General features: G+C 50.9%; 1 protein-coding gene across 5 annotated transcripts in view; it reads left to right on the top strand.

The window, feature by feature from the left end:
• The window catches only part of LOC135908638 (uncharacterized), a 639285-nt gene that overhangs the window by 14769 nt on the left and 608070 nt on the right, over nt 1-16446 (top strand). For 3 of the 5 annotated variants that reach the window (XM_070537867.1, XM_070537868.1, XM_065440485.1), the window contains exon 1: nt 1827-2507. The exons of the other annotated variants lie outside the window; for them this stretch is intronic. Coding sequence is in view for 1 of the 3 variants with exons in the window: in XM_065440485.1 (XP_065296557.1) it covers nt 2387-2507 (121 nt within the window). In the remaining 2 variants the exon portion in view is untranslated. Of the gene's footprint in view, nt 1-1826; nt 2508-16446 lie in introns of those variants that run through there. 5 annotated transcript variants of the gene reach the window in all.

The raw sequence follows: 16446 nt of genomic DNA on the forward strand, positions 1-16446 counted from the left end.
AGCTTGCAGATCGCCGTTCAGCAGTCAGAAGGGTTCAACCTAGGCTGGTTCAGCACTTCCATCGTTCGGCTGATAAAACTATACAGTCAGGACGGGAAGATATTGTGGAGATCTCTTATTTGGCTGCCGTTTTTTCTCTGGTTCGGGAGTGCCGCACTTTGTTACTCAATTTTACGGCACAGCGCGCACCGTCAGTACCACAATATTCGATTTGACTTCGCGCAGGCAATGCAGGGCCCGTGTATTGTAATGTTCGATTTCAAGTTCCATTGCTTTTATCACGCGACGCGCCGTGGGGCTTATCGCAGGGACAGCGGCAGCGCGGCGGCGAGCGAGTCATGTCCGAGCCGATGACGAAGGGCGAAAAAATATGGAAAATTGATATAGTCGGCTAGTAAAGGTGTCCCTAAGAACCAGTTCATGGTTTTGTCGCGCTCGCTACTTGAGAAGTAGCAGTGCGTTCCTGTTGCGTGCATCCTGCGAGCTCCTGGTAGCAGACGATATAGCGCTGCGCTCTGCCAACTCATTTACGCTTGCGATACCGCCTGTCGGCTGAGAATAAAAAAGAATTACATTAATAAATTACTTCTGCATTGCGTAAACGCCCGGCACCACACGTTTATACTTCAGAACTTGGCGTATAATATTAAATTTATATTTTACATTTATTTAGCAAGCGGAAACATTCTGCAACGCCTCGATTAGCTCGTCATATAACGGCGTACACTTCAGAGGTGGCACCCTCTCATCTATTGGTCGCGTCCTCCCCTTCTTCCACCGCCGGCTTGGGAGTGGCACATCTAGTGACGGAAGCGACGAAGCGAACGGTTCGTATTCCGAACCGTTATAAGATTCGGCCCATGAACGAGAGGGACTTCGCCGCGGAGCATGCGTAAAACGATGCGTTACATACCAAACTAAATAAAGCGCGGTTGGTTTATCACAGCCAGCGGATCAGGGCTGCAATACACCCAAGCTCGATTTATGTTGGTCACGAAACTTGGAAGGAAAATTGTTTCGAAACCTATTGCCAGATACATCGTTAGTGGAGCAAGATTGAAGGGCGACTAGGTGAGGGTACAAACACTAGGTACAAACACTGAAACAAGAAAACCTGTGCGAAAAAGAAAATTCGAAACTGTTTAATCAGAATACTGCCACATAAGTTACCAATACTGTTTGAGATAATTTCGGCGCACTAAAACAGAAATTGTTCGTCTTTTTTTTATTTTACCATGCATAGGTGTTCTTTAGTGACCCATACCGACCACTGCTTCTGGCGCAAGAGCTAGCTGGCCGGTGCAAACTTCCGTACAGACGTCGGTGCGAGATGGCGTCGCTCACCTGAGCGCGGTGCTTTTGGCGGAGTTTTTTTTTTTTCAAGGCGTGGCGGGCGCTTTTACTTCAAATTTGTCCTGAGCTAGCGCGCGGCATAGGCGAAAGTTGTGCGAATGCCAGACTGTTCGTTGTCGTGCGCGTTCACGCTGCAGCATCCGACGCGCTGCCGTGTCTCGCAACGACAGACCTACGCGAAGAAACGCCGCTTTACGTCGGTTCGCTCGCAAAACACAGGCTCTGCATGCATTACAGGCAGCAAAGAAAGCAAGTTGAAATGGTTTACAAACGCGATGGTGCACAAAAGTCGTGTCTAATAATTGTTGCATATAGTGCATTGTGTCGCACACAGTTGCGAGTGCTTCAGGCATTCTGTGAGTAGGTTTTGGATATATTGTTATGTTGTAACTGTGCGTAGGCCATGCTACGTTTCATCCATTAAAACATTATTCTTGAGCAATCTACAGAAACAATTGCCGTCATCAACGGCCTAATTATGCTCGCGTTAGGATATAGGCTACTCATATAGTTTAATAACACGTCGGTGCGTCAGCTGAGGCGAGCTGCACGCTCAGAAAACGTTGACTGCTCGCGTAGCAGTCGCTATGCCGGACCTTAAAAAATTCAAACATTCGCGCCAAGCAGCATAAACTATCGACGTCACTTCCGCTTCACGGTGTAAAGTCACACTTTTTCTTAATCTTTTTCTAGACAGAAGTTGTTCAATCGACACACAGATGGCGAGCGTTGCAACACGCCACTAGTCCCTGTATAATATACAGGAACACTACACGCCACCACTTTCTGCGCATGTCGGCTTCTGTGGAAGCTCGCTGCCAGCTTGCATGCAGCTTGCCTCTCCCAGCTACGCCGCGACGATTCGGTCATGTGACGTTCGGGCGCCCGCAGGAGTGTTTGCTACGCGCTGACAGCTTGGTGTATGGCGGGCGTTCTTTCCTTTGTGACTGTTTACTGTGAGTCCGCCTGGCGGGTTGGTCATAGCGTCGAGTTTCTGCGCGGTTGAATCGGTAAATCGCAGGGAAAAAAAGCGATGAGATCGGCTTTTTCCGTAACCCAAGGGACGAGAAGCGGCGACAAACGTGCGTGCTGGCTATGCTGCGCGACGAATGGCATGCGTCGACCACCGGCAGAGTCTGCGGAGTTGATCGTTGGTAAGTGCGGCTCTTCAGTGGCCGTCATTGCCCGTTATCTCCGCTGACAAGAGGGAATGCGACCGCAGTTTCAAACGGAAACGCTACTCTGGCACGCAACTTTAGACTTTATATGTACGCTGCGCTTGCATGTGATCCGTGGTTGCGCAGCTTTTTGTTAGAGACGCGTGACATGTAAGCGTGCTGCGCTTCTGGCGCGGATAGAATTTTATGCACAGTGATCTGTGCGTATGGCTATGTCGCCGAAGCGCATGCTGGGCCAGCGGTTCCGATCGTTTTTCCAGCTGTCTATGAGAAAATGGTCAGGGTACTGCTCGCCGAAGGTGAAGAGCGTCTTAAAGCACTGCTAACGGGCAGCTTCTGGAAGCGAACAAACGTACTTATACAAATCTATCGCAGCAGATGCCGTGGTAGCCATGGCGCGAGAGAAATGTTTTGCACACGTCTCTCGCTTCGCTTTGCGCGCGGGCCGTGACGCCAGGATGTTTACGGAGAGAAACATTGGAGCGACTTCTTTATTCGCAACTGCTGCCCGTTGCTAATCGTCGCCGCAACGACAATCTCAGCGCATGCGCACAATCAAAGTATGCTGGCTATCGCCAAAACGCGGCGTCGGCCTGTGAGGAGGAGCTGTGACGTAGCAGAAGATTTGCGAGTCTAAATCTTGCTAAAAAGGTTTCCTATCTAATGTAGGCGCAAGAGGGGCAGTAAGGAAGCGGCACATTAGAGGGTGGAAAGTACTGGACATTATCCAGATGGTCTTTATTAGAATGATGTGATGATGAAGGGTATGACTGTTTAGAGAAAGGCTGGCTCACAATGCTACCTAAGAAGTAAATACAAACAAACAAAAAGAAAAGAAAAAGCCGTTTGAAACTATGACTTGCATTCCCACGTGTGTTTAAAAAAAATCATGCGCATTTCTAGCGTATGCGTAATTATGCATTTTAATGTCTTTGTTGTCGAGGCACTTTTCTAGAGTACAGTGGACATTACTAGCCACGAAAAACGGTTGGTAACACATACGTTTCACGTACCTCCATTTGATTACAAATTTTATCTTACGCAGTTGTGTGAGGGAACTGATTCTTCACTTGTCTTTTCAAAAAAAGAAAATATGGGGAGGGGGGCTTACGCGCCAGAACCACGATTTGATTACGAGGCACATCGTAGTGGGGGACTTCGGAAATTTGGACCACCTGGGGTTCTTTAACGTGTACCTAAATCTAAGTACACGGGTGTTTTCGGATTTCGCCCCCATCGAAATGCGGCCGCCATGGCCGCCGCGATTCGATCCGGCGACCTCGTGCTTAGCAGCCCAACACCATAGCCACTAAGCGGCCACGGCGGGTGCTTTTCCGAACGCATCTGATGGATATGTAGCCGTCTAAAGGTGGAAGCTTGGGCCCCTGTTCCGAACAAGTGCTTGAACACGAGGTAGGGGCGTACGTGAGGACAGGTTATTTTAATGCGATAGCGTCAGGGCATCGTGTCGCAGAATATGTCGGCGGAGAGCTCGTCCCTAAGCGAAAATTTCCGTATATATTTAGGTATATGCCACACCTTGCTATATGACATGTGGTATATGCGGGTTACATTGCCAAACCAGACTGGAAGGTATGAGCCATTGCTGACAAAGAAGTGCTCATATCGGCTCCGTCGTTAATGCCCGCTTTCTCAGTGCTAATTAGTTTGGATCCCGAAGATTTTATTACCAGTGTGATCGTAAAGGTATCCGCTATCCTCCGATACCCGACATTCCATCAAAGGTGCGTTTTTCATCGATTTATCGGACTTTACCTGGTTCACCGCCAACAGGCATTGCTAGGCCTAAGCGAAGCCAAGGCTTGCTGGGCCTAGCCAGCCGTGCTACTGCCACGACAACATGGAGGTTTCCCCCACCGCTTTGACGCACGGTTCCCAGGTTTCCCAAATGTGCGTGCAAGTAGACGGAGAAGAAATTATGCCCGAGGAATTTCATCGCACGCCCGGATGGCTACACAACGGTGGGCACACGAGCCGAACACGCCTGCATGCAACGGAGGGTGAGTCGAATTCTCGTACTGATACTCCGAGCTCTCAGCAGAAGACTAAATTCAACAAGAACGTCAGGACCGCAGTTATTCGGGCGGCTCGCATGCCCGCAATGCCTGCGGAAGAAATTAAGATCGTCGTGCGGCCCCGCGGAGGACTCGATATTTCCAAGGCGGGAGCTGCATGCGTGGCTACTGCCATCATGGCGGCAGCGGGAATTGAGAAGGCAGATCGAGCTGAGGATATGGCGTGTCCCAATATCCATCAGAACATTATGGTGCTCAGCACTCCTTGTGAGAAGCGAGCGAACAAGTATGCTCGAATACAAGCTATCAACGTGCAAGGCAAAATATACGAAGTGAGCGCTTACGGAACGACCGCCCACGACACAGTCAAGGGCGTGATCAGGGGCATAGCGCTCGAGGACAGCGAAGCCGAAATAATGCAGCAGATTGTTACCAAGTACAACCCCCTCGCCGTGGGAGCGAAGCGTATCGGGCACACGACGACAATAATCGTTGTGTTCAACGGTATCAAGGTTCCCAAGTATGTGCGTTATGGATCCACGCTCTATCCGTGCAGTCTCTACAGGAAGCAAATAGAAGTGTGCAAAGTATGCGGCAAGGTCGGCCACAGGCGCGACGTGTGCCCCACACCAAACGTACGTGTTTGTCTTTCATGCGGTGTTTCTAATCCCAGAGAGGGCCACAAGTGTGTCCCCAAGTGCAAGCTCTGTGGCGAAGAACACCCCACTGGAGACCGCCTCTGCAGAGCCAAATACAAGGTTCCGTACGTCGTGCGGCGACGGCGATGGGAACGCCGTAACGCCGAAGAACAGCGAAAGCAAGCACTCGAATCAAGCGCATTTCCACGCCTAGGACGCTCCCGCTCGCGCAGCGCTTCCCGTGGCAGGTCCCGCAGCGCGTCGCGCCACGCATCACGTTACGCTTCCCGTCATGCCTCGCGCAGCGCATCCCGCGGTCGTGACTCATCGGACAGGAACAGTTGCGGCGCAACGCGATCGCGCTCCCGTGACAAAGTCAGCTGGGCCGACGTAGCCAAGGGCGAAGTTAAAGGCAGCAGCGCCAGCTCCAACAGCGCCACTAGTGGCCGAAGCACTCCGAGCACCTGGCAGGCGTGGACTACCAGCCCCTACTACAAGGAACTCGAACAACTCCGCGCAACCAATGCGACCCTGGTAGAAACCACGCGCCGGCTTGCGGAAGAGCTAGCCGAGGTCAAGAAAGAGCTTCAAGCACAGCAAGCCCATCAAAGGACAGAACCAGCTCAGTCACCCGAGACACCTACACCCGCCACCGACACGCCATCACACCAAGGCATACAATCAATGGACACAACCCAAGACGAGCCCCAGGAGGAGAAGACCACTGATCCAACCCCCAAGAAACGAGCACGCACCGAACCAACACCCACCGTTGTCCCCGAGCAGAACTCCGACACGCTATCGCACCAATTCACAGATTCAAAGGACAAAACCCAAGACGCGCCCCAGGAGGAGAACACCACTGACCCAACCACCAAGAAGCGTACACGCACTTCATCACGGCATTACAAGGACCTGACCCAATTGGAAACTCAGCTCGAAGCCAAAATTGAAGCGCTCGCCAACACCTACGCCAGCACGGCTGCCGTGACCGACCAACGACTGGCACGGCTGGAGGAACTGATCACCACGTCCTTCCGCACCATACAAGAGCGTTTCGAATTCATTGAACACACCCTCAAGCCCATAGTCCGCAGCCCCATCTTTTCAGCGGAATTCGCAAAACACCCATACCTCCAAGAACAGACGCAAGCCCCACCCTCGCCACAACTATGTCCCAGCACAAATCCACAATAGCATCACTACCGGGCCTTACGGTCTGGCAGTGGAACTGCCGCAGTTACAACAACAAGAAAGCCGTGCTGCGACAACATATTACCACAGTAAACAAGAAACCCGACATTATCCTACTGCAAGAAACGGCGACGGTGACCCCCACCCTCCCTGGGTATCGCGCTCACGTCAGCCAGGCGGAGGGACGGGGCGTCTGCACGTTCGTCCGCAAAGGGCTCACGTTCATCGAGCACCAACTCAAACAAGGCCGCAGCAGGGTGGAATACGCCTTCACCAAAATCATCCCAAGCAAACAACGGAAAGGCAGCCTGTTCATCGCCAACATCTACAGTAACCCCAAGCACCAAACACAGAAATTCAAGACCCTACTACACACAGCCAGCACCCAAGCCAGAGACAACACGTTGCTGATCGGAGGGGACTTCAACGCCGCCCATCGAGCGTGGGGTTATGTGAAGGACACGGCCAAGGGACGGGACTTATTACAGGATACCCTGGACCACAAATGTGTCCTAATCACGGACCCCGCGCATCCTACGCGCATCGGCAACTCCGTAGCACGAGACACCACACCAGACCTTACGTTCATAAAAAATGACCACACGGGCAAAGTAACATGGCACAACACGGGCGTCGACCTGCGCAGTGACCACTACATCCTCGAAATTACGATACCCAACCAATTACGGAGCAATACCATTATACATAAGTGGACGGACTGGGACGAATTCCGTAAAGGGCGCCTCACCACAGCACAAAACATCACAGAGATCGAAACCTGGACTGCGGAACTCCGCGATGCAGTGCGCTCAGCCACAAAGACCATAGAAACAGACGAAGACGTCATCATCATGGACAGCCGCCTGGCCCATCTGATAGAGGCCAAACGTTCGATACAGGCGCGTTGGAAGCAGCACCGGCTGAATCGCAAATTGAGGAAGAAGGTGGCTGACTTAAATAGGGCCATTGAAGAACACTGCATGCTCCTGTGCCGTCAACAGTGGAACGAGATCTGCAACCGAGCTGACAGGGAATTGCACCGCAGTTGTACATGGAATCTATTTCGGCACCTCCTAGACGAAACAAAGACCAAGTCAACCCAGCGAGACCGCCTGGCCCGCCTCATGCACACCATCACACAACAACAAGGAAAAGACGCTGTTATCAGGAGCCTGGAAGCCAAGTATCTGCCAGACACGCCAACAGAAACCCACCCGCCGTACGGGGGGCTGCCCAACGCGTGGCTAGACCGAGACATTACCATATCAGAGGTACGGGTAGCGCTGCACGAGCTCAACACCCGCTCAGCAGCCGGCCCAGATCTCGTTACAAACAAAATGCTACGCAACCTGGACGACGCTTCGATAGAGGCCCTAACAGACTACTTCAATGAATGCTGGCATTCGGGCAAGCTCCCTCGACAGTGGAAAACGGCTAGAACGATCCTGATTCCGAAACCGGGCAAACCACTGGACATCGGCAACCTGCGTCCCATCTCGCTGACGTCCTGCGTGGGCAAGGTGCTAGAGCACGTGGTCGCCAACCGTTGGCAGGAATACCTAGAGAAGGAAGGCCTCTATCCTGACACGATGATCGGCTTCCGGCGCAGACTGAGCACACAAGATGCCATGTTACAGCTCAAACAAGAAATCGTCGACAACAAGACACAAGACAGCAAAGTAATTCTGGGTCTCGATTTACAAAGTGCATTCGACAAAGTCAAACACTCAGCCATATTAGGACAAGTATCAAGGCTCAACATGGGGGTAACGAGCTACAATTACATTCAAGACTTCTTGACCAATCGCACGGTGGAACTGCACGCCGGAGACCTCAAGCTCCCCGAACACAAGCTCGGCAGTACGGGTACTCCACAGGGTTCGGTTATATCGCCGTTGCTCTTTAACCTCATCATGATCGGGGTAGCGAGGGCAGTAGCGGGGACCGGCGTCCGGCATACGATCTACGCCGACGACATTACCCTGTGGGCGGCCGGCGGCACCGACGCCAGCATCGAGCAACAGCTGCAAGCGGCGGTTACCGCCATCGAGCAGCACCTTGATGGCACAGGCCTCATGTGCTCGCCCGCCAAATCCGAGCTGTTCGTCCTCACACCGCTTCGACCGGGACGGAAGCGCGCTCCTCTTCGCGAGTGTGATCACATCAAAATTGTGACTGCATCGGGGCAACGCATCCCCGAAGTTCCCAAGATCAGGGTCCTGGGCCTGCTGCTCAACAAGAGCGGCCGCAACGACGAGACCATCAACAAGCTTACCACCAAGGCAATGGACGCCATCCGGCTCATACATCGAGCCTCTGCACGACGGGCAGGCATGCGTGAGGACAGTCTCGTGCGCCTTGTCCAGTCGTTCGTGATTAGTCACATCGCCTACGTTGCGGCCTACCTTAATTGGCACGTCACTGACAGGACCAAGATCAACACGCTGATCAGACGGGCTTACAAGGCGGCGCTGGGTTTAATGGAGACCACGAGTACGGCTCGGCTCTTGCAGCTCGGCGTCCATAATACCCTAGAAGAAATAGCCGAGGCGCAGCTCAGCGCGCAATTCGAGCGCCTCTCTACCACCAAGACGGGCCGCAGTATACTGACGTCCCTGGGTTACAGCCCCCAAGCTCCCAGCCGGCAACCGTGCGAGATTACAGATGAGGCGCGGGCCCACATTTACGTGGACCCCATCCCAAAGAACATGCACCCAGAATACAACCAAGAACGGCGGCAGGCGCGGGCCAAGGCCCTCACTGAACAACACGCCCAAGACCCGCACGCCCGGTATGTGGACGCCGCGGAATACAAGCGGGAAGGCTTCGCGGCGGTGGTCGTTGCGGCGGCTACCGGCACCAAGACAACGGCGGCGAGCGTGCGGTGCACGAACGCCACAGACGCTGAGGAGGTTGCCATCGCTCTGGCGATCACCGAGGCCGAGTGTCGCACCGTGCTCAGCGACTCGAGGAATGCCGTGCGCAACTTTGCCAAGGGGCGAATATGCGCGCCGGCGGCCGCCATCATCGGCAAGCTCCAATTTCAAGACCGCGGCAGCACCGTCCGTATCAAGTGGTTCCCGGCGCACGCTGGCGAGTGTGCATCCTCACCGAACCACAACGAGACGGCTCATTCGGCGGCACGAGCGCTTACTTTCCGTGCCCCCGAGAGTGACCGTTCCGTATGGTGGTTCGAAACCAAGGACAGAGTGACCAGTTATGCCGAAGTAACTAAGTGTTACCGCTTAGCTCGACGGACAATGCCGCCTCCCCACCCGGCACTCAGTCGGGAGGAGGCCGTAATCCTAAGACAACTACAGACCGCGTCACTCCTCGCCCCCGCAATGCTGCACGTGCTTCACCCAGAGCTCTATCCGAGTGGGCTGTGCGGTGTTTGTGCAGCGGGTCCGGCGGACCAATGGCATATCATGTGGGACTGTGCCAGGTTCCCGACGGCAGCAACCTCCAGGACTTATCCGCCAGAACTACAAGGTGCACTGCAGTCTGCAGACAAGGAATCACAACTATGGGCCGTCCAGCAGGCCCGGGGTGCGCTCGAGAAGCACAAGCCTCATGACCCACTACAAACGGGCCCAACTGGGCTAGTGCAGAGTAGGGCATAACCCCGGGTCGACGCTTGGCCAGCGTCACGACACGTTAAATCGTCGTTTGCCGGCACTTCATTAAAGTTATTCCTATCCTATCCTATCCTTGCCAAACCATTCTATCGCTGTTGTTGCTCATACCTTTTCTTACATTCTTGACAAAGTTATTCGTGGGAATTTTGAGAATGACAGCCCACAAACAAATGTCATGAAACAAAGCACCGACAACGCATTCCTTTTGTGTTAAATCTTCTCAGATTAAGAGTGCGAAACGATAACGGACACCTAAAAATTATGTTTATTTTCCTTTTTCTTTGGCGCGGCTGTGCACTTCCTCTGGGATCGGTCCACGCAAGAGGGCGCGTTTCTGCCAGAAACCCCGCCTTCGAGCGTAGCGTTCGTCGCCAGCGTTTCCCGGTAAACATTACGGTTATATGAGCTGCAGTTGCCGCGAAGAGCGAGAAACAGTTGAATGCTATGGCGTCCCGCTCTTAAAGGCGAAGCTTAAGCGACCTCCAAGCTGTTGAAGTGCGCTGTCGGATGACTGCTGCAGAAAAGTTTGAAAAGTCATCCAGTGCTAAAAACTGGAATTTCTGCCAGTTTCTTTTTTTTTCCAACGACATCCCGCCAAGTGCACGGTAAGCAATGCAGTATGACATGTGCAGGGTGCAGCTAATAATTATCGTTGTTTATGCCGGAGTCTGGATGTACAGGTAAGTCAATTCAAGGTGCCACCTGAGTTGAGACCACCGAGGAGCAAACTTCTGCAAATAAGATTGATGCGCACGTTTTGCGTCTACTTTGCGTGGTATTTCGACTGCACCTTTGGGGAGCAGTCCAAGATGCCACCGAGTGTTATCAGTATACCTTATGAAGGAACGGCTCGGTATTTTTTTGAGCGCGTCTAGTCGTCTCGAGGCTAGCGTTCTCGGGAGCTGTCAACTAGGATTTGAGTTTATGTTTTAAGAAAGGTATAAAAAAGATGGGTGGGGGGGCGGGCATTATATGTCTGAAAAGGAATCGCCTTTCGTGCCTTATTTCTTGTAGTCTCCTTCGGAAGAGAGTCTTACAAGACTACATATTATTACCATGATGTGTCAGAGTACTGTCACATCATGCACGTCATATGTGAATGACGTACTGATAGAATTGATATGGCAGCAAATTCAGAAATGTTCAAGGTAGGGCTTGTTGGTAATTCATGACTATGGGTATAGCGCCAAGAAGACAGGACGGTGACAGAAGTCGTCACACAAGGCGCTGTGTGTGTCTAGTTCTGTCCGTCATGTCTACTTTCGCGCTGTAGCCACAATCATAAATATAGGAACGGAATATACGGTTGGCGATTACGATGCCTACAGAAGTTACGCTCTTGGTGTTTGGTATTATGTCTAGAGTCTCGTCCTACGCTATAATGCTCTAATGACCACAAGATATTAAACGGTTTCTTTGTGTCTGGCACGAATAATACCGATACAAATATTCACATAGACTACTCATAGGTCTGTACCGCAGGACATTTTATTTACCTCATCAAAGAATCAGATGCCGAATTTACAGAACTCATTTACGAAGGAATTTTCCCGTGAGAGAATTTCAAGTACGGAAGTGTATTCACGAAGCGAAAAAAATTCATCGGCGATTACGATACTCCCTAGTGCGAAATTTGAGTGCAGCTGTATAAGTGTTTGTATTTCGCGTTACATTGAGGCAAATAACTTGAGGGAGACATGTAGCAGAGTCAGCAATTGTGGGAAATGTAACCTGCGCGTACATGACTCGTCTAAGGTTTCGGTGTCATCGCTGGTGCCGCGTGACTTCCAGATACACCGTTTGCGTCGTGCATACCGTAAACCAAACAAGCGCGAACGAGTGGTGACGCGAGCAGATGATAAGCACGAAACCAGTGGTCCGGGGGATACCAGATACGAGTAACGTATCGAGTGGTCGGGAGTGTCCGCATGGCGCCAGTGACCCGCGCACGCGACACGCTCTCGTTGGTCTCCGCGGCTTGCGTATTTCATCTCCCGTTCGTTCTTTCGTTTTCCGCTTTGCTCGTTCGTTCCGTTACGCCACCGACGCTCGCCACAGGAAGGGGCGCGCAAGAGTTGCGCTCTAAAAACGAAAATGCCGTAAGGGCTACATCGTTTTCATATCTGTTACCGGAGACTGGCGCGCTGTGGTCACTGCATGATACGACAGCAGTGGTGACGAAGCTTCAATATTTTGGGCGGTACAAAAAGGCCACGCAAGTCGATTCACAACGACATTATCGTCTCAAGAACTAAGTGGCTACGAGGGAGTCCCACGATAGGTCCAGACCGCTCCGACAAGCGACATGGCGATGACGAAGGTCGCGCTGCTGTGGCATGAAGCTGTAACGTCGCCGCCGGCAGTGAATTTAATGAGCTAAAAGGGATAAATGCATAAACGGACGTATTTTTCACACGCTGGGATAATTTTGAAGCTTTTACATGATGATTTGTGCTGTCAATCACGCGGTTTGAGTAATGGAGAATAAACAGATTTTCGCGCGTAGTGAAAAAGGCCGTTTAAGTGGATTGCAAACGGTTACGGAAACGACATTCCTAGAAGAAATTTCAAAGCAGTTCCTGGCCGTTCAATTGAGTAACCGAGATTTTCAGACTATACTGGATTGTCTAAAATTTCTGCGCATATGAACGGTGAAAGAATTATTTGCAAGCTCTTATGTCGTGGTGTCACATTGTCACATGTCGTTTGACTCTCGGGAAGTTATTCATGTTGCTCGACGTAATAGGAGACACTGGCTAAGACTTCGATTGTGCGGTGCGCTGTAAATTACCTTTAGGCAACTTATACTCACATTTCTTCAACGAGCTTGTTTCGGGGATGGTGACCCGCCGTGGTTGCTCAGTGGCTATGGTGTTGGGCTGCTGAGCACGAGGTCGCGGGATCGAATCCCGGCCACGGCGGACGCATTTAGATGGAGGCGAAATGCGAAAACACCGGTGTACTTAGACTTAAGTGCACGTTAAAGAACCCCAAGTGGTCGAAATTTCCGGAGTCCTCCACTACGGCGTGCTTAATCAGAAAGTGGTTTTGGCACGTAAAACCCCAGAATTAAAAAAAAAAATGTTTCGGTGATTGTGCTATTTGAGGCAGGGCTTTGACTAAACAACCCACGACATGCTGTTTCACTGTTACGCTTATGTGATTGGGCAGAAAATATATAAATTTCTGTCTGGTTGCGCGCATATTCAATAATTACAATATCGTGGGTGGTGCCGAAAAAGAAGCAACTTGCGTACATTGATTACACTGAAGTTAACTTAGGCTCCAATTAAATAAGAATGTAGCGTCGTACGGGCTCACACCGCGTACGGGAGTACCATGTGGTGTGTAAAGATGCCTAGTTGTAGTTCTATGTATTCTGAAGCAGACGGGTACCGCAGCGTTCTTGAGGAGCGCGGCAGCGCCTCTTGTCATGTTGGCGCCGTTGGCAGGACCGTGAAATGTGTGCCCGCAGTAATAAGAAAAGCAGGACGCCAAACAGAGTGAACTGGTCGAGCACGGATTGATGTCACGGGTGTGCGTGCAGAAGGTGTGGTCACAGCCGTGGTCATCAGTGGAGACATCGCGGTGACGTCGGCATACGTTGTTACTGTATAGAACACCGGTAGCGTCAGTACACGTGGCACGGGGAGCAGGCGCGAGCTGTTCTTTAATGATGGTGCGCAAGCCGGTCGCAGGAGCGGAGGTGCCAGAAGCACAGGGAGAGCATTCCGCGTGGCGTTGCTCACGTGTAATAGTCCTGATCAAAGCACGCAGGTTCGCAACCTCAGGGAGGCGATCGTCGTACGTATCTGTGTGAACGCGAAGGTATTGCGCTTGCTCGAGACGTTGGCACATGGTGATGACATTTTGCACGGTGGCAAGGTTCTGTGTAGCCAGAGCGCTGAAGCCAATAGTGTTGATTCCCTTGATGATGCGCTGTCGCTTTCTGACGTAGTGGAATTTACACACCTGTACGGGCGAGGACATCTTCGGTGTGAAACATGTACGATTCTCCGCAGAATTGAACACGCTGGTCGAACTTCTTTTTCGCGATTTGAGTGCGAAAAGCAGGAACGTATAAAATAGCACGAACCTTGTGCGTGAAAATGGTCCACTCAGGGAGGCCAGGCTCGTGGTTCAAGAACCAAGGCTTTAGCGACGTCGGAGAGAGCGAGAGAAAGGGAAGCTGTGAGTTTATGAGAATTGCCCCACTTATTGTAGTGGCTGACTCGATCGTCGTTCTTGAACAAGTCTTGGACGCCTGCCTTCATCGCGTATGCGAGCGTACACTTGGGGGCTGACGGCTGCTCACGGAAGGAGGCCGCGCAGAGCGTCAGTGGGTGGGTCTTGGTTAAAACACGCAGGCGGGCTAGTTGGTTAGAATCCATGGTAGAGTGTATAAGCGCGACTGGACGAGGACGAAGAAAGAAACAGATACACAGACACAGCGCTTCACTTTCAACTATATGTTTTATTTTCGCACGCATCGATAAATATATACCGTGCGAGCGGAAACAAACGTGACAGCAAAAAAGAACATTGAGTGGTACATTTCGTTGAACCGGACACGTGTGCAAGGCAAGGGAAAAAAAGAGAAAAAAACATCTACTACAATTGTCACGAAGACAAACCAAGGAATCGTATCTCCTTTTCCGAAAGTGATACCGAAGGCTTGCTTACGCACTTTTGCTGTAATTTTGCTATCTCGTATGCCTCTACAATCTCCCTCGTCATCCTGCTATGAGCCTTATACAGAACGGAAGTGCTTTCAAACATGGGCTTGCAGGAACAATCTCGGCAGTGAATGCCCAAGTGACCCGAGATTACCTTATTGACATTGTATTGATGCTCCCTTAATCTCTCGTTGATGCATCTGCCGGTTTGACCAATATACGTATTTCCGCATGAAAGTGGGATGGCATAGACAACGTTATGAGTACAGGTTACAAATTGTTGGCGATGTTGGGTAGAACATGAGGGCCTTTTGTTTTTTTCTGTGTTAACCTGTTTGCATAGCTTCTGTAGACGCTCAGGGGCAGAGAAAACTACGTCTACTCCCGATTTCGCCGCTATTCTTCTGAGATTATGAGAAATGCAATGAATGTATGGCACCACAGCAACTTTCTTTGCTCTAGCATTGGTACTACTTGCGTTCGACGCGTTTTTGCACTTTTTGCTTCAGCCCTCCGCGACAGAAGTTAGCATGCGCATCGGGTAACCAGAATCTGCCAGGCGCTTGGCCTGCTCTTTTAGACTGGCTTCCATTTTGTGGTCACATGACTTCGTCAAAGAATTGTTGAAACACGATGTCGCTACTGCGCGCTTAACAAGTTTTGAATGAGCAGAATGAAATGGTAGGACTGGCTTATTGCCTCTCGGCTGATAACGCCAGCATGTCATTTGTGGATAAAAGTACAAACCCAAGTCTAAAAACCTTATGAAATTGCCTATGGGGACTTCATGTGTCAAAGACAAAGGGGACAACACTTTAGTGAATGAGGTTACGGTTTTTGAAACCAGCGACTCAAAATTGTGTGTTTTGTTATTTAGAATGATTAGAAAATCGTCAACGAATCTGAACACTTTCGCGACATCGGTGTCATTTTTTAGACGTTCATCAAGAACTTGGTCACGGTTAGCTAGAAACAAGTCACTTAAGCAGGGAGCAATACATGACCCAATGCATGTGCCATCTTTTTGTTTGACAACATTTCCTTCCTTCCAAGTAGTACCAATGCTAGAGCAAAGAAAGTTGCTGTGGTGCCATACATTCATTGCATTTCTCATAATCTCAGAAGAACAGCGGCGAAATCGGGAGTAGACGTAGTTTTCTCTGCCCCTGAGCGTCTACAGAAGCTATGCAAACAGGTTAACACAGAAAAAAACAAAAGGCCCTCATGTTCTACCCAACATCGCCAACAATTTGTAACCTGTACTCATAACGTTGTCTATGCCATCCCACTTTCATGCGGAAATACGTATATTGGTCAAACCGGCAGATGCATCAACGAGAGATTAAGGGAGCATCAATACAATGTCAATAAGGTAATCTCGGGTCACTTGGGCATTCACTGCCGAGATTGTTCCTGCAAGCCCATGTTTGAAAGCACTTCCGTTCTGTATAAGGCTCATAGCAGGATGACGAGGGAGATTGTAGAGGCATACGAGATAGCAAAATTACAGCAAAAGTGCGTAAGCAAGCCTTCGGTATCACTTTCGGAAAAGGAGATACGATTCCTTGGTTTGTCTTCGTGACAATTGTAGTAGATGTTTTTTTCTCTTTTTTTCCCTTGCCTTGCACACGTGTCCGGTTCAACGAAATGTACCACTCAATCTTCTTTTTTGCTGTCACGTTTGTTTCCGCTCGCACGGTATATATTTATCGATGCGTGCGAAAATAAAACAT

The sequence above is a fragment of the Dermacentor albipictus genome, chromosome 4 (genome assembly GCF_038994185.2).
Source record: "Dermacentor albipictus isolate Rhodes 1998 colony chromosome 4, USDA_Dalb.pri_finalv2, whole genome shotgun sequence".
NCBI classification, from domain to species: Eukaryota; Metazoa; Arthropoda; class Arachnida; order Ixodida; family Ixodidae; genus Dermacentor; species Dermacentor albipictus.